This window comes from Amblyomma americanum, chromosome 11 (genome assembly GCF_052857255.1).
Source record: "Amblyomma americanum isolate KBUSLIRL-KWMA chromosome 11, ASM5285725v1, whole genome shotgun sequence".
NCBI classification, from domain to species: domain Eukaryota; kingdom Metazoa; phylum Arthropoda; class Arachnida; order Ixodida; family Ixodidae; genus Amblyomma; species Amblyomma americanum.
In genome coordinates, this window is record NC_135507.1 from 53037809 (window position 1) to 53056926 (window position 19118).

Genomic DNA, 19118 nt, shown 5'->3' on the forward strand with positions numbered 1-19118 from the left:
TTTTATTTAGATAAATTGTGTAATTAAAATGCTTTTGCAGCAGTGGGTTCAATGTTTCAAATGAAAGTCCACATCCTTTTATTCATACCGGTCAGTATATTGATTGTTTTTAAGAGTGCGTACATATTGTTAGTTATCATTGATTATAGCTACGAGAAGCTATAAAAGTTTTTCAACATTGACTGAATTTTTAAGTTAAGCATTTCCTTGTACTCGAAAATAAGCACGTGCTGCTGTGTGGTCTCCGAAAAACAGCTAAGTGAGAGTTCCTTTATATATTTCTTCTGGATTTTGACTGGTTCTTTTGCTATGTACTATAGTGTGCTGTAATTGATGTCACAAGAGATTTTAGCGTTCTTCCAAGAATGCAGTACGGTCGAGGTCATGAGGCATTGCGTACACAGGGTGGCTAGTTTTCCCCAGCACGATTCACCCATCGTCATTGAACAGATCTGCTGTTACCTGATCCTCACCATCTATTTTCCCCATTTTCATTGCTTGTAATGCTTTTTCTTTACTTCCTCTTTCGTTACCAGCGGGATATTCGATTCATAGTGCAGCACTGGCTCCGCCATTATGGTCCTGCCTTGTGTCGAATATTATTAGGCTTTCGCGTATATTCGAACGTTTCCACTATCGAAGCGAATAATGCTGTATTCTATTCAGGTTTTGAAGCAAATATAAAAATGGAAAAAATCTAATATTTTTACTTTAGAAGTTCGAGTATACGGGAGCGCGTCCCTTTAGTTAGGGCGACGAAAGTATTTTAATTTCCAAGAGCGCTGAAATATAGCAAGAGGCAATATCAAGAGTCGTGCTATGAGTTCTAGAAGCTATACGTTTAATGCACCCGTCTGATCCTGATCGAAATGGGAAACCGGGAGCTTAAGAGTATTTGTTCTCTCGTGTCAGGTGAACACAGAGGCTGTTTGAGCCGCTGATTGATGTCGAAAGATATCGATTGGGCGTGTGGAAAATGTAACCAATAAAACACGCCGGGACATCCTTATATAAACAACGTTTGGAGTTCGGTGCGGGACCATTGTACTACCCTTAAGTAGACCCGTTATTGAGGTCGGAAATTATTCGCTTTGCTCGAAAGTATTCGCTTCGATTCGAAGCAATTGGAATAGGATAACTATTCACCTCATATTCCCTTCGAACTGAACATTCACAATTGGCATGTGCGTAATATTTATGTTTAGGGCTGCACAAATTGCTTATTCTGCCGGCCATCGCTCTAGAAAACTTTCTGTGGCACTGGCGCGTACGCACAAACTATCGCCACTTCCACTCAATAAAAACTAATAAAATATCACTATTTATATTATGCTCACATTTAAATCTTGATTCTGAAAGCTTACTCTCCACGCCAGCGGCAACAGCACCAAATTATGCTTATCTTGGGATTATAACGCTATTTAGAAACGACCATATGAGGCATGTTACTGGGTGTGTTTATTTTTCAACCTTACAGATTTTGATTCTATGCCGCAACCACTCATGCTATTTGAGACAGGCACTCTTCGATGACGGACCACTCCTGTGCCTGCAAAACAAAGAGCCAAAGTTTGTGATTTCAATAATAGGTGTGACAAGGTTGCGTCTCAAGAGATACTACTTAGGGCACACTTCAAGAAATTTAGACCAGCCTATCACGCCACCGGCACTCTAGATCTAAGTAACAGGTGTTCCTTCGGTCCTGTATTATTGCCATCCCAAATTCGTGCTGGCACTAGCGCATTCTTTCATTCTCACTTTAGCCTAGAAAACACATGGCGGGAATTCATAGCTTAGAAGAATTTGCACTGTACACATATCCAAACTTCTTGAAAAACCTCTAGCTTTTTCTGTCGTACTTCGCTGACTCTGCAGATATATTACTAAATTGCATACAACACTACTGTACACATTATTCACTGCCTTGAAATCCAATGCATGCTCTGGAAGAGAGGAAAGCAATTCTCACCATATCCTGAGTCAATTCCTCTGGATTGTCTCCGTCCTGAACAAAACAAAAGAAAGGAGAAGCATGGTTCTAAAGTTAGGTTTAACGTGGGTACGCGGTATACAAACCTACCACTAAGCTCATAGCGTAAAACTATCCAATTAATAGTATCACGTGAGCGTCGACTGAAACATCGCTCAGCGCCCTATCACGGAGCAAAGTGGCTGAACGGACTAGGGTTAGCTCGTGTGCAGAAAGCGCATATTAGCGGCTTACGCTGCTGCCTGAACATTCAATAATACTTTTGGTGCAATGACAATTCTGCCTGTTCATAGGAAGGTCACTTGTAGTAAACAGGATATTCGCGTCGTCTTTGTGCAATTAAAAAAAAAGATCTTGCAAACTAGAATAGAAACCTACAATACATATTTTACAAAATAGATTTTAGTTGCCATTGCCTAGCTCCAAGAAGCACGCACCTAGAACATATCTTCTATTCAAGCCTAATTTCGTGAGAACTGCGCGAATTTTCTCTCGAGCCTTGTACAGTGCATGCCTTGACCTCAGCAGTTTGTAATATAAGGACTCAGTTTTTCCCAAATATCTGCCCTGAATTAAGGTTTTGTACTTAAGAACACGAACACTTCTCTAAAATAAGTATCCTCCGCCGAAGAAAATGGCCAAAAGTGGTTGTTCTGCCTGTGTCTTTCTATCTGCGCACAATTACGTTACGTATTGTTTACAACTTCTGCGGTAAACAGCTTCTATATCTCCGTCCGATAAGTACAATACGTACCAAAAACATGCGATAAATAGGGTTGGAAGGATGCATAACACGAAATTGCGATTGGGGCACTTGGTTCATACCTTGCTTTCCTGCCTGATATATAATATTCCTAATTTTAAAGCAGCCGAAAAATGCGTTATTCAATTCCAACAGGCTATTTACTTCCATGGGTGTTTCAATGTCCAGAAAGGAAGCCCATTATAAGTATGAAATCTTTTTAGCTTGTCGGAGGCAAGGAGGAAGACTATATAGGAGTGGAAACTCCGCTGTCTGCGGCGACCAGAAAAGGTCACAAGCCCGTGGCGCCACTATCATGCTGGCGGCGCCTAGCGACCTGGAAAGAAACTACTGCCGTTTCGTTTGCCAAGGCAACCGGTCGAGCGTGTTGCTCCCGTTCGGCCGCGCGCGCCTGACTTCTATTACTGCTGGTAGCCCGAAGAGCAACTGGTGCTACGCTTCAACCATCTGAGCACAGTAAAAAATAAAACGCGTTCTTTTCCATGACCGCTATAAGTTGATCTGTAGCTTCTGGTTGTACGCAGGGCTTTTGTATGACACCCGCGCGATGACTTTGATTGGATGGGTATAAGCGCTGCTGGCATTCGTCGAAGGCAAACATGCCTCCACGTTCGTCGAGTATGTGACCACGCTAAGTTTCATCTGCTGGAGGAGAACGCTGGCGTCGTACGGTGCAACGTTTATGACTACACGTCAGCCGAGAAGGCAACAAGCGGCTACAACTACTCACCTGGCTCACCTTCTCCCTGCAACACTTGCAACCGCTTTTGCAATTTCGAACAAAACACCTGCGTCCCATCTTAGTCTAGCAAATTCCGAAGGAGGCCGCACTGCGCGTAGCAGCGCTGTTAGTATTACGGCCCTCGAACAGACACCGACAATATCACCCCTGTAGCCGAGCGCGGCACGAGGGGCACTACAAGCTCCTATTGTAGGCAAGCTCCGCAAGGTAGAACGTTGGGCCAGTTGGTACTCCATTTTTCCATCGTAAACAGCGCATAAAAAAAAAACACCAGGGCACTTAGAAAGAATGACATGGACAAGTCCGTGTCGTTCTTTCTAAGTGTCCTTGTGTTTTTGTGCGCTGTTTGACGATAGAAAAAAATTGTAGGCAAAGTCAGCCCAACGTGATCCAAAACTTTCGTGGACCTGGGCCAAACATAAGTTGGACCTTTAAAAACACTTCAAAAATTTTCCTGCCGTACTGTATCCAGAAGAAAACCAGCTGCCAATACCACAGCCGTCCTAGGTGTTAAAATTTCGCTGACGCGAACTGAGCATCATTAATTCCCCGATGCCCAGGTGTCGCAAAATTCAGCGCTGCGCGTAAGCAATAGCGCGCGCGCGCGGTAAAATAAAACAAAAACAGCGGGAAGGATCTCTGGTGGGGGGGGGGGGGGGGGGGCGTAACTTTCCACTCAGCTCGCCGGCGCGGCGCCGCGGGGGGCATGGCCGCGCGCGGCGTCGATTTCTCTACAATGTCTGAGTGGTTTCTACTCGTTGTCGACGGAGAGGGCATGACATTGACCGTACTAAAGTGATACCCTCTCCCCTTCGCTCTTGCGTCGATGACTCCGCTTGGCGAGAATGACCTAGATTTTTCTGGACGGTGGTTTCCGCGCTCGACCAATGGGGTCGCGCGCCCGGCGCGAGAAGGAGAAGGAGCTTGTGCAGTTGATAGTGCGTGTATGTGCGCGCCTGCCTTAGCGCGAAGAAAAGACGCGGGCAGCGCCTATAAATGAGGGGCTTCAACCGCTGTCTGTTAGCCCAAGCCGCCGTTCAGGCTTCCGAGAAGCTCGCCCGCTCGACTCCCGGGAGAACACCACACGCCCAGCCACGGACCAGCGAGGCAACGCGCGCCAGCCTGCGGATAGGCCCCGTCGTGCTCCTCAGGTCGTCGGACTGTCGCAGTGCCCGGTGAACAAATTGTGTTTTGTTTATTTGTCTCTCTCTGTTAGTGCACTTTAGGTGCAAAGATTTTGTTGAATTGTATCTCTCTCTCTGTTGTTACTTTGCACGAGTTGCATTGTATTTGTAAATCACTTCGTATCTGCTCGTACGAGTGATTGTGAAAGCCTCTGTATCGTCTCTCAGCTGTATATACTGTTTTGTTTCGTGAACCTTTGGCTCCGACCCATTCTCTGGCTTTCGACCGGCGAAAGCTTGGCACCAAACCACCAGCCCCCTTGTCACTTGGTAGCTGGTCTCCGACTGAGCTTGCCACACTGAGTCGAGGGCGTCTCCTTTGTGACCGAGACCGCTACCCCCACACGCTCTAAGGGTGTCTGGGAGCGCACGCAAAAGTGCGCGAAGTGGTGACACCAGGCCACACGACCAGCGCAAGAGCTTCTAGCAATATCTGTTGTAGTTGGCATATAGGTCGACCCTCCCGGCGGCTAAATCGTTGTCTTCATCTTCGATCTGCGCTTCCATTATGTTCGGTGGCAGTTGTACTGTCACCATGGGCATGCAATGTAGCCAAAAGTGAAGAGACATAGATGGGTGAACGTATGTCTTTAACGGCAGCTTTATACAGCTGAACACCAAGGTAAGGACGTAGTCGAAGTAAACGAACACGTCCCCGTGGATCAAGTGAAGCGGACGAGGGCTGCGGCTCGTCAAGCAGTGAAAACAGCGAGGGACATTGAGCTCGCTGCCCAGCTGGAAAAGTAGCGACCGATTATGGCAGCTATTCAACCAGGGAGACCGTGCTTTCTAATCACCTAGGCGAACATAAGCTGGCGAAGGCGGGGATATGTCCAGCAGCCAGATTGTTCAATACCCGTGTGTGGCTACTAGCATCTACAAGCTTTCCTAGCACGCGCCTTACCTTTGATTCAATGCATAAGACTATTTGTAGGTTAAGCGATTGGCTTCTTTCTATTTTTTTAACCATTAGCCTCGCGGTGGTTTTTGGGCCATCAACATTCATTCTTTGCTGTTAGCAAAATAAACCAATACTCGATATTTCCCCTGAAGCTTCTGCCATAAAGTTGGAGAAAATTCATTTGTATTCCCTGCGACACCACCAGTTGTCTGGTAACAGCAGCCCTGAAGATGATAAAAGCTTAACTGCAGCCCTATACCAGGTGTTACAGGGAAGACTAAGCAATGTTGAAAAATGGAATATTCGAGGTAACAAATATGGCTTTTGCGGCATGGTACTGCCTGGCTTGGCGGACACCAGAAAACCGGTGAATCATTTAACTAGTAAGGTGGTTAACTAATTTTCAATAATTAACTTTTTAACCATTAGAGTTAGGCGCCCGGTTGCAATTAGTGATTTGTAGCCGGTCGTTAGTAATAGCCAGATCAATAAACCAATAATCGAATTTCGAAAGCGCGATTACCCTCGGCACTGTGGCCCAACAAATTTCGTCTATATCGTGCCAAATACGTGCACATGTGAAGAGCATGCAGTCAAAGCACTCCCTCCAGTGCACGTAACTGGTTGAAATGGCCAAATTTTGTCGAGCCACACCGGCAAGGGTAATCGCGTTTTCGGAATTAGAGAAACTGGAATGGCGGCTGTTAACGACAAGCTAGAGATCTCTAATTGAATAATCATTAGAAATTAGTTAACCAGCTTACTAGTTAAGATTATTCACCGCTTTTCTGGTGTCCGCCAGCGCTGATAATACCATGTCGAGAAAGCCACATTGTTACCTCAAACAAACTATTTTAGGAATTATTTGAAGTCTTCCTTGAAACACCATGTATACGAAGGAAGGCTGAAAGCGAGAGCTTTATTTTTATAGGAAGTCTGTATACCCCTTTCACGAGTATTTGTACCAGGCAGTCCCTAATTTTTAACAGAAAATCTCGCTCCGTCATCGTAACAGACGTCGCTTAAAAAGACACCGTAAAGGGAAGAAAAATGTGGTCTGTTAAACTCGTGTATGCCTAAGAGGCCTTTGTCCCGCAGCGGGTGTTGTCAGGGCTGATGATGATGACTACTATTATGATGATACAAAATTGCAACATGCGCCGAGGAGCCGATTGAATGGTAATTGGCAGATGAGCAGAATACCGGTGTCATCTAGTTTTATATATAGGTGCACGGAAATAAACCTTCAGCTGGTAGTCAGTGCTGTGTACGTCTGTTTCCTCGTCTCTTGCGCTTGTATGTGTTCTCGCTGTTCGATACAAGGACATTGGCAGATGAGAACATTTATCTTCCATTATCAAAAGACATCCGTAGAGTTAGAGAAACAAATATATAATAGCAGGCGTAACATGAAATTAGAGGCTACCATTTAGAGCACGCGGGCATTTTTTTGGGAATGCCATTTCTTGTACTGGCAAGGCTGCTAGCTTGTTTCTCTTCTGGTAGGCGCTCCCAGATTAGTTCTTTCATGACATGCTTCTTTTATTCCATTCTTGCGTCTGATATAAAACCATTGCGACGAAGGGCGTACTTACATTGTCAGTGCATATGCTGGTCAAAAGATCTTGGGGGCGTTGGCCGCTTTCTTGCAGTAACTCTCTCAACTGCAAGACAAGTGCCACGATTGCATTGTTGAGCGCTCACGTGCTTTGGGAGGAAAAACTGCGCTTTCTCAGACATCATGCGACAGTGCCGGAACATACGGACGCTATTATAGCCGGAAGGTAATATAAACCACCAATTAAAAAAAACTGAACGTACCTCAGTGCAATCTACCGATCATTAAGAGTAGATTTATTCAGAACAAGTATGGATGATTGACCCTTCGTCTTCACAAATGATTTCAGCAGTGAATTAGCAGGCGGGAATAATAGTAACTGATGCAAAGGATGACTCCTGAGCATTTTCATAGTAACATTTGGTTATGAAATGTTATGGGCTTCCATTAAATTTCCGCAAACTAGTTCTACCTTTCCATATGCTAGAGAGCTGCCGTCATCAAGGCGCTTTCTCGATTCTTGATAACATAAAACTCCAATGAAAAACTCCAATGAAAAAAAAATTAGGTGTACACTTAACCTCCGCTTCAAGGATATGACGCGACAGCGCTAAGGGTTATTTGCTACTTTCTCAATTTTTACTTGTAATCACTCACACTGATTAAATACATAACTAGGCATACTAGACTACACGATACACCACAAGACACACAAGGTCTTCCCTTAAGCGAGCTGAATAAACGTTCTTCAACGGTCAAGGGGTAGCGTGTCTGAATCGCAACACAGGTGTCATGAGTTCGATACCCAACTAAGTGCCCCAATCTTATTTTAGACGTAACTTAATTCAGCTTAACATGTTACAGTTTAATTCCACTTTTACTCATTCCGCTCCATAGCTCCACTTGTGACGTCACATTCCTGTGGACCAACCTCGAATTAGTTGAACAGCGTGGACGGCTTTTTCTGTCGCGGTAATATAACACTTTCACGGTAATATTTTTGTAATCTCTCTTCTTTGAGGAGGCAGACGTATCTTTGCATCTTATCACTGAGTGGAAACGGACACACCTACAAAGCAAGCAACTGGGTATCGCAAGGCAACTTCTTAAACGTTATTGTGCGAATAACGCTGGTAGGAAAGGAGGCTTCCATAGCTGCTTCACAAATCTGATACCTGCGACAGGATCAAGAGTTTTCAGTGACACTCGATCGGCTAGAAAATCTAGATATGGCTTTATATTTGGAGCAAAGCATAATTTTTCTTGCAGTTTATGCTCTTATATTCTATTTACAGGGTGATCAAAGCGTGCATTCCTCTTTATCACTCCTTTCGCTAACGCAACTGTATTGAAAATTGTTACAGCGTAATTTCTGAACCACTTGTGATTTCAAAAGGTGTAATTAGAGGTATAGTGGCATCCTTAGAACTCCTTACCTTGGGAATCTTGTCCTGCAGACAATTTAGGAACTTAACCTTTTCCTGTTCATTGACCTCTGTTTCGGGAAGACAAGAAAATCAAACTTAGGAGAGTAAAGTTGTAGGTCAGTTGGTAAGACCCTTGAGGCCTTACGACTAAAAACCGCGACAGACACAGGAAGGAAGCAGGCGACAACACAGGGCCCTGTGTGGTTGCCTGCCTCAGTCCTGTGTCTGTTGCGGGTTTTAGTCGATAAGAAAACCAAAACCATGTAAGGTGCCATTGAATTTCATTTTAATATCTAATTCTAGTATCAATTAGGCAATATTCATAAGCAAGCACTCAAAACCGCCACAGATGTCCGAGTAACAGAAAGAACAAACCTATTACAGCAGTCGGATGATGTAAATGTGTGTTTTGTTCTGAATTAATTCTAAATACAGAAGACAAGCTTTGCCGCCGCGGTGGCTGAGTGGTTATGGCACTCGGCTGCTGACCCGAAAGAGGCGGGTTCGATCCCGGCCGCGGAGGCCACATTTCGACAGAGGCGAAATGATAGAGGCCCGTGTACTGGGCGATGTCATTATACGTTAAAAAATCCCAGGTGGTCGAAGTTATCCGGAGCCCTCCACTACGGCGCCTCTCATAGCCTGAGCCGCTTAGGGATCTTAAGCCCATAAAACCATGAACAAAACAAGTTGTAATACAAGAACACTACAGTACTCCCCTGTTCTTAAATGTCTGTTGAAGATATCAACTCTAGATTCAGAAAAAATTTCGCTTCTCCAAGCCTGCGCTTCGATACAACTGAGCTGAAGGGAGCAGAGCGTCTGCTCGGGTGAGGCAGAAACCATCTTGCTACCCTCCTCTATAAAAAGTGATATATTTCTCTTTTCTCTCCTACCTGCTTCAGTTAGTTTCATACACTGAAGCACAGAGGGGAATTAACATTTCGTCCGCGAAGGGGTGTCGCCACTTCGGAAGGTGTGTAGGGAACAGCAGAGATTTACTTCATGCCCCTTCTCTGGTCTCAGCTGTCAAGCAGTCAAGCAGTGTGCCTTCTGTGTCCCCGTTTCTTGTGCATGGCGTCAGTCCTGTCTTTTGTGTGCCTTCTGTGTCCCCGTTTCTTGCGCCATTACCAGTTTTTCTTTCAAGCAGTCAACACTTGTTCTGCGCGCCCTCGCTAGAAAACTAAATTATTCCAGCGGGTGGAAAGTTTACGTGTCTGGCGGGCACATCTCTGCGGCACTTTCATATTCAATCTGCGCGAATGTCTCATTGTGAATGTTTTCGTGCTTTGGAGATCATGTTTTTTTTTTTCAGAAAAAAAATCTAACACATAAGACAGTAATTCACAAGGCTCGGTCAACTCGCCCACAGGAACATATAAATTGCTAAAAAAAATTAGTCCGATTTCGTGAGACACGTTCATTTATCTAGAAACCATTTATATATCCATTTTGCAACACATGAACATCCACGCTGCTTGTGGGCGATCCATCACGTCCGCGACAGACGCGCGTTTAGATGACACTCTGGAAGCACATGTGGCACTAACTCCTGCCACGTCAGCCTTTCTCCGCCTGTCCCCCCTCCACGAGCATTCTCATTTCCACTCCCAGCCTAGCTTTGCACACCGGTTTCCTCCTCCCTCCCTCAATTCTTCACTCCCTCTTCCCTCCTCTCCGCTAGCGGTGCTCTTGACGCGTTCTCACTCGACTTTGGATTTTAGTACAGTCGCGAGTGAAAAAGATTAGCACAAGTGACGTGCCACAGCAGCGGCAGATAGCAACGCTCGGCGCCGCGGTTACGAACACGCCGATAACAAAAGTGCCAGGTCTGTTCGCAAAGCACGGCGCCGAGTCAGCCGTGCGGTGCGATTTTTACCACCCCGGTGACGTCATTGTAATAATCTTTTTTACTCGCGGCTGTATGACAGCACTACATTACTACATTACTAGCAAAGCTGAAAAAAAAAGAGGTATGTGTGAAGCCTCATGTGCACGTCCTACTTGGTTTAACTACGTTAAAACCCTGACATTATTTTACCGCCGTGTGCCCCGCAATGCTTCATATTTAAAATAAAATACAATGAAAGCGAGCGAAATCACCAACTTAAAGAAAGCCAGTAGACCTCTATATTCTATTGACCATGACTAGGCGAGGACATAATGCGAGTGAAATAAATTTTCGGAAATAACTCGTCTTTAGGTTATCGGATATGTGTGGTCCTGAAAAAATGTGTCATAAACATGGCACGAACTGTCTTCAAGAGGAGCGGTTATTCAACCCAATTGAAAAACACGCGTCATCTAGACACGTCCGGAAAACATCACCCCCGATGCCGGTTAACTTTATTTCCCTTAATTTTGCACTTCTTGACTGCATTGTAAATGACATTAGGAATCCAACAGAGAAAATGACACGTACTAATGCGGAAAGTATTGTAAACCAACTCAAAAGAATTTGACACCGTTTAAGCGAAACATAAACTTGCGAGGCGTTCACTGATGTTGACATGTCAACAGCGGAATGATCGTTTAAAAGTTTCCGTTCCCTAACGTAACTGTGGACGTGGTGCATATATGAAAACAAAAAATGTTGTTTGGTTCTTTCTTGGCTTTCCTTTTTCATAAAAAAAATTCGAATTCACTTATATATACCACACAACCTATTAGTGCACTTGGCACATAAAAAAAGTAAATTTTTTTGGTACAGTAATGGCGTTCTTGATGAAGAAAGTCGCAACTGCGCACATTACTTTACTGCTGTTATGACGCCTCTAATTTATTTCAGAATACTGCAGGCCACTGCTTGGCCCAAGCAGGAATGAATTTACATTGTTACATAACCAAAAGAATAAAATTATACAATATTAGCAGCACACGGATACCAAAAGAATAAAATTATACAATATTAGCAGCACACGGATACAAAACATACATATAAATATTATTAGCAGGTAAGTAGACGATGTGAAGCATCAGGAAAATTCTGTGAGGAAAAAAACAGATGCCGGTAACGAATTCGAATCTTGCACTGTTCTCTAGGGAAAAAATTGTATTTAATACTGTTAGCTTTGGCGAAAAGGGGAGCAAGGGAATGCTCATGAACGCCGCGAGTCCTTCTCACTCGAGGACGCTTAATGCACTCCGGAAGCTTGAGTTTATTTTTTCCTGTTAAACTATTGAACAAGAATATCAATCTATTAATCTTTCTGCGGGTTTCTAGTGTATGAATGTTATTTGAGATCATTAACTGCGAAGGAGAGTCTTCACTTTTGTATTTTCCGTATATAAACCTAACCGCTTTCCTATTGACCTCTTCAAGGATCATTTTGCCTTTTTTCGTGTATGAGTCCTACACCACTGAAGCAAATTCAAGTAAAGACCGCAAACAAGTTTCGTAAGCCAATTTTTTTTATATGTGCTGGGGAGGTCTGTTACCTGTTACCTGTCCTGATAATGAAATTAACTCTCCAGGCCGTTTAGTTTAATGCTTACAACAGAAAAAATTCACACACACGTACAAGATCAAAGAATTTTGAAGCGAATTAAGTGCCGATATATACACATTAATTAACTGCGCATTATTCGCTCACCGCAGAAATCCAGATAACCTGTGCCTTGCGCCTGCGGGGCAGCGTCCCCTGGTAGGAACTGAATGCATGCCACAGAAAGGACGAGAGCCAAGACAAGTGCCGTCTGCATGTTGAGATGCCGCGAACCGTCTGCACCGTCTGAGCTGACGAAACGTAGATATGGCAGCCCCGAATCTCCTCAGCCACTTATACTCTGCTCTGCGAAGGGCGGGACGATTTATTATGCACAAGGAACTAATAGCTACAATTGGAGCCAAGGGTTTCTGCTGAAGCCTCCCATCAGTAGTGTACAATTAGTGCCTGTCATGCGCGAAGAAATAGCGCGGCAGGGTGCTGCTCATTTTACGCTTGAAATATCTAAATCGAAAGAAATACATGCTACTGCCGCATTCTGATTTAAACTCCTCCTAGATGACTTTATTACTGTCAATGCTCATTTCAATTCGAGAAATACATATTAAAGAGCGAAATCAAGTACCATCATTTCATTTTATTTAGCACGTGGTGGCTATTAGAATAAGTTTTTATATCTTCTAGCACAGCCGCATTATATATTCTGCACAGTCAAATTACACATAATCCTCCTTGGTGTTAGGACAATTAGCAAGCTGATGCAAGACGATGACGACTTCAGGCATGAATTCTTGGGAAAGCGAATTCACGTCTAGATCCTGTTAAATTTCCGGGTATGCAAGAAACGTCTTGAACTTTCTAATAAACGAAAAGCTCCGCCACTAACAACGTCATCTCAAATCTTTTGACGATAATTTTCCTGGCCCTAATGGTAGCTGCTCGATGAAATACTAGTTCTACCGAGTATTTTTACGCGATAGCGTATACAGCTGGTTCGGTCGAAAAGCCGTAGGCGTAGTCGGCACCGCGTGTCGTAAATAATCGGTGGCTGCGTAAAAAAACTGTATCATGGTAATTTGTAGTTAAAGTGACTGATTATTGAATGATGTGTGATAGGTGATGACGAGTTACTGAAATAATTGTAATTAATTGATTACTTGAAGAAACAAAGAAATTAAAAAAGGAGTTCAAAAGTGTCAAAATGCTCAGAATGAGAAGGCAATGCTTGATGACGGTAATTAAAAAAGTTTAATGTTTAATTGATCAAGTAATAATTCAAACAGGTGAAAAAATGAAAAATGCGTTCAAAGGTGTCAAACTGCTCACACTGGAAAACCTAATCCACTACTCTATCGCATCATACCCTTAAGGCGGAGCTTAAGTGTCCTCTCCAATTTTTCTTCCTGACGAATAAAATTCTTCGCTTTATAACGTGTGCTGCATCTTTTGTAGCGATAGCTAGATTACGGCAGCATTTCGAGCCTTCAGCGTAGCGGCGCCGCCACCCTGTGGCTGCACTGCCACCCTGTGGTGGCGCCACTCCGTGGCTCCGCCACGCTGTCACGTTGACGGTCACGTGGTGCGGAGCAGCTGCCGGCGGCGTGGCGCCGTGGCTGATCACGTGGTTCGTCACCTGGTTGGTCACGTGACGAGCCACGTGGTACGGAGCAGCTGCTGCTACCGGCGGCGCGGCGCGCCGGCGAAACCGAGTTGCCACAGCTTTGCGCATGCACCGTGTCAAGTGGGACGAAGATGAAGAAGGAACGCCCAGCGAAACGGAGCAGCGAAAGACTGACTTTGCAATTCAACTGAGCAAGGTCCACTCGGCAAGCTGTAGCTATCGCGTCACTCTAGATTTAACCGGAGCTAAACCACCACCATTTTTTGCGTTATTAGGCCTTCCCCTGTAGAGAGCCACATTTCACAGAAGTCATGTCATTGAATGACACGAATATACTGAAATACTTCGCCTGCATAACCTACTATCGATGTACCGCATTTTTAAGCTAAATATTACCTTGTGCTCCTAAACAAAATTCGGGAGTGAATCAGCGCCCTCGTCTGTCTGGCACTATCTTGTGCACCCTTGCAGTGTGCATTCACAATGCACTATAGCAACAATCCCGTCCGGTCGCTCTTGTCCACCACTGGTGCATGCACTGAAGTTGAATTTCCAAAATTTTATCTGTAGTAACTATGTGACTTCGCTGTGTAAGATTGATCAGCGTTAGGTAATAGAGTTTTCCTGCACCTTTAAAAGGAAAGGACGTCATCAAATTATTGTTCCTCTCTGTTTAAGTGTTACAAAAACACAAATTCGAGAAGATGTCCCTTAGCCGAGGTCTGACTGTGAACCTTCTGTACATAGAGGTGTTTGAAAGAATAAAAGTATACACCTTACACAAGTCCAAACAAATAGCGAGGAAATTAGAAATATGATAATAAAAGCAAAATAAAAAGTCTTGCAATTTTTAAAAGAGCGCCTGCGACCATACAGCATTGCAAAAGGGGTATACTTGGAAATGTACAGAGTTGGCGGGACTGCGAAAAATCTACTTAATTCCCGGAACAATTAGGTCACTGCCATTAAACGATTTCCAGTTAAAAGTTACCTACACCTGATCTTATGTACTTTCTTGTTACACTGTAATGGCTCATTCTCGTTTCTGTACCGTATCTCAGTGTTGCTGTTATTTTGAGTTTCTTTTGTGTCATCCGCCTTATTCCTCGTGAATTTTTAAAAGTTTTTGTTTACTTGTTTTTGTATGACTTCTTTTTGTCTAACCCATTCCTGCAATAGCCCCATAAAGGGGCTGCAGTATGTATAAATAAATAAAATGGCAATAGAAGCAAAACAAAAATTCCTACGTTATTATTTTTTTTAAAGAGCGCCTACGGCATTTCGGCATTGCACTAGATGTACTTGGCAATGAACAGAGTTGACGGGACTACGAAAAACTATGCCGATCACCCCAGAATAATTTGTGTACTTCTTATGCCCGGGACACACATATTTCACTGCAATCGATATTCTTCGATTTCAGGACAAGTTCAATGATGATATGTTGAATCAGGATGGGCAGTTACTAATGTATTAATTAAAAAAGATGCCCTTTGCCTGCAATATTAAGGACCAACTAAAGCTAATGAGTTAAAGTGATAGTCCGCCTCATCGGTTTTCTGGGCTCCAAGTGGTTGCTGGGTCGACCACAGTGATGTCCTTTTGGTAGAGCATACGCCTTGCACGCCTGTGGTGCTGGGTTCGATTCCCAGTGCCATCGGGCACCCACCGATTTTCTAATGGGCTAAAGTTTTCCTGCGGCCTGGGTACCGTCTTTTAAGGTGTGAAATTCTTATAAAATGCCCTAGGCTCTTTTCTTTGAAACTGTGCGCCGAAGCCGTACTTCGCTCCAACCCCGAGAAGTAGGCCGTAAAAACACAACTTTTTGCTAAATTAATAAGACTGTTCCTGATGTAATGATTATAACTGGGGCATCTGAGCTGTGTTTTTCTACATAAAGATATGCAGGCACTCCAAGTATTATGGGAAGTAGATCATTTTATATAACACTGGAACCAGTTGACAACCCGGAGAAGTAGGCCGCAAAAAAAAACTTTTTACTGACTTAATGAGACTGTTCCTGATGTAATGGTTATAACTAGGGCCTCTGAGTTGGGTTTTTCTGCATAAAAATATGCAGGCATTCCAAGTATAATTGGAAGTAGATCATTTCATATAAAACTGGAACCAGCTGATGATGGTGGAGGCTGCTTAACAGCTCTTCGCAGCACGCAATATTAAGCTGCACAAAGCCACCACGGTGATTCAGTGGTTATGGTGCTCGGCTGCTGACCCGATAGACACGGCTTTGATCCCTGCCGGGGCAGACACATTTCCATGGAGGCGAAATTCCAGAGGCCCTTCTACTGTGCAATGGTAGTGCACATTGAAAAACCCCAGGTGGTCAAAATTTCCGGAGCCCTCCACTACGGCGTCCGTCATAGCCTGAGTCGCTTTGAGACGTTAACTGCCATAAACCAACCAACCATTAAGTAGTACATAGAAGGTTGAGAAGAAATGGCAATACGTTTGGCCAACACAAGATAAAGCATGGCAGACCGTTGGAAGAGTTCGTGCATCTTCTCATGATTAGTGAAGGGTGCGAAGGAAAAAAATGGCGGTGGTTTAGCTCTGGTTAAACCTTGAGTGACGCGATAGCTACAGCTGGCCGAGTGGACCTTGGTCACGTGACCAACCACGTGGCGAACCAAGTGATCAGCCACGGCACCGCGCCGCCAGCAGCTGCTCCGCACCACGTGACCAACCACGTGACAGCGTAGCGGCGCAGCCACAGGGTGGCGGCGCCGCCACGCTGAAGGCTCGAAATGCTACCGTAATGTAGCTCTCGCTACAAAAACAGAAGTCAAAAGACATCACTTCCGTACGCTGCCAGCTTGATAGTACTCTACGCGCTAGTTCGTAGTGTCGTTAGGGTGATATGTATGTTGTTGGCACTATGATGCGGCAGTACAGAGTTGAAAGTGGGCACAAGTGGGACATTCTCCCCACTGTTGTGTACTTCGCGTTCTTTATGTCGAGAGCAGTGTAAAGTCGGTTAACCTCATTTGCCTTGCTTTTTCTGTTGCCTAACCTGGAGTGAAAGATCGTTCTGCTTCACGGTTTTCAGCAACTGTAGAGGTTGTGTTTATGACGTTTCAAGAATGGTAGCTCCTATGCGACCTTCCTCTATCTCTCTTCTTATCGCATAGTTTCAGATTTGCGGAAATTTGTCTTCACAACGCGTCACCCTTGCAACATTTGTTTCTACTCGTGTCGAGATACTGGCGTCTCCTCCTCGTTTGTGACTCCACCGACAACAGGGACCCCACATTTTGCTACTTAGGAAGCACCACAGTCTGTATTCAGACGCAATCTACAAAGTTTGCCTCCTCGGCTGATGTATTACTCAAACATGGAAATGTTATATCATATCTTCTGACTCTATTAGTGTCAGGCATCATTCATTGGTAGACCACTCGTTAGCCCCCTAAAGAAAGCGAAATTATCTCGTCCGATTAGAAGAGATGAGTTTCGCTAACAACAGATCTGACTGTCAGCATGCTTAAATAAACTCTACTGACCCGCTTAGCACGCCAACTGTCCAATATATTTATGAACTGCTGGACCATAAATATCACAACGGCTTCAAAAATTCATCCTTGAACACAGGCGCCGTGCACATGCCACTACGCCACTGAGAAAATTAAATCTGCCACTCGTATTTTTCCTCGTACCGACCATAATTATAAAGTGGAGCCTCCATTTGCTAGAACAGATTTATTACGATTAGCATTTATTGATCTTGTGATTATAGTTAATGGAATGCCCTTCCCGAAGATATTGTCTGCATCACGAGCAGCGAAATATTTGGAGACAGTTTGGTAACGCGTCTAAGTGATTGGGCAAGCAGAATTAACTGAACCGAATGTGAGCTGCTTTACCTCCTTTCCTTTATTGTTGTCTCTTTTCTTTGCGCCTACTTTTGCCCCCCAGAATCTCATGCATATGTTTCTTTTGTATGTACCTACTTGTGTACACCGCACCAACAAAATTTTTTAGACTTTATTTGTTAACGTGTGATGACACAATGTAATGCTTTGAAGATGTTGTGATTACTCCCCTCCACCCTCCCCTATGTAATGATGCCCCCCGGGGCCTTTTGGGTAATAAAATGAATTGAACTGAATTGAAAGACGTAAAAGCACACATTTCACAATACTGGTACCTTGAGCATGACGTACATATTCTATTAAAAAAAAAGAACTGCTACTCTTGTACCTTCCAAATGCGTGGGCGACGTCAGCCCTGCAAGCTCAATAAATAGCTGAACAACTCAGCGGCGCCTAGTTTGAGCCTATCATTTCTATCATGATGTAGCGTGGCAAAGTTTTCCGCTCTGGTAGTCTTTGTATCATGGGTAGCTTGAAAGAATTCTCCGATATCTTCGACTTTCAATCGTTGACGACGTTTAGTGTGTCACTTGAGCATAAAAGGACTCCCTACACCACTCAGAATTAATATTAGCATCTTTATAATACACTGTTCTACCCAGAAGGTGAAAAAAAGCGCGAGACGGATGCGTTATAAGATTTGTCACGGATAACGCAGAGAGCTATGGAAAGAACAGTGATAGGTGTAACATTTAGATTCCGGAAGAGGGCAGAGTGGGTGAGGGAACAAACGCGGGTTAATGACATCCTAGTCGAGATCAAGAGGAAGAAATGAGTTTGGGCAGGGCATGTAATGCGAAGGCTAGATAACCGCTGCTCCTTATGGGTAACGGATTGGATTCCAAGAGAAGGCAAGCGTAGCAGGGGGCGGCAGAAGGTTAGGCGGGCGGATGAGATTAGGAAGTTTGCAGGCGTACGGTGGCCGCAGCTGGGAAAGTGCAGAGTTAATTGGAGAGACATGGGAGAGGCCACTGCCCTGCAGTGGGTGTATTCAGGCTGATGATGATGAGTTCGAAGGCACGCATACGATTATCAGAGCCGAGCAAACACGTACCCCTTGCTTGCATCTTGCTTGCGAATCTTGCATCTTGCTTGAGAATCTTGCATCTTGCATCTTGCATATTGCTTGCGAATCTTGCACCTTGCTTGCGAATCTTGCATCTTGCTTGCGAATCTTCCATTTTGCTTGCGCATCGCTTGTTGCCACAGCAACTGTGACGCCAAGCGGCAAGAATTTGGCCCAGGCCGCCTCCGAAATTTTGACCTTGGCCAATTTGGACCAAAATCGATGTCCAACCACAATTGGGCGTATCCGACAAGATGGCGACCTCCAAATTTGACCGGCGTGATTTCCAAAACTTTGGTCTGGATCATCCCCAAAAAGTTCATCGTTTTGAGATTTGCGCCATCTCTTTGCTATGGTGTCGCTTGTGGCGTCCTCATTTACGTCACCACGTTTTCGCACGTGAAACATCGGCTTAAGCGGAGTTAAACCGCGGCTATTGTTTTACTATACTGTGCCACTCCCCCACTTGTGCTGGGTTCGACACCACAGCGCCGAGCCCAGACAATTTCTTGAAATCCTCTGGGTCGGTA

General features: G+C 44.4%; 1 protein-coding gene across 1 annotated transcript; it reads right to left on the reverse strand.

Annotated features, from left to right (window-relative positions):
- Nucleotides 1-1441: 1441 nt before the first annotated feature.
- On the reverse strand, nt 1442-12495 carry LOC144110732 (uncharacterized). Its single transcript, XM_077643802.1, has 5 exons — nt 12159-12495; nt 8575-8633; nt 7176-7244; nt 1970-2005; nt 1442-1549 (listed from the first exon to the last, which is right to left on the reverse strand). Exons 1-5 carry the CDS (start codon nt 12265-12267, stop codon nt 1502-1504), a joined length of 321 nt encoding a protein of 106 aa, XP_077499928.1. The 5' UTR covers nt 12268-12495; the 3' UTR covers nt 1442-1501.
- Between the last annotated feature and the right edge of the window lie 6623 nt (nt 12496-19118).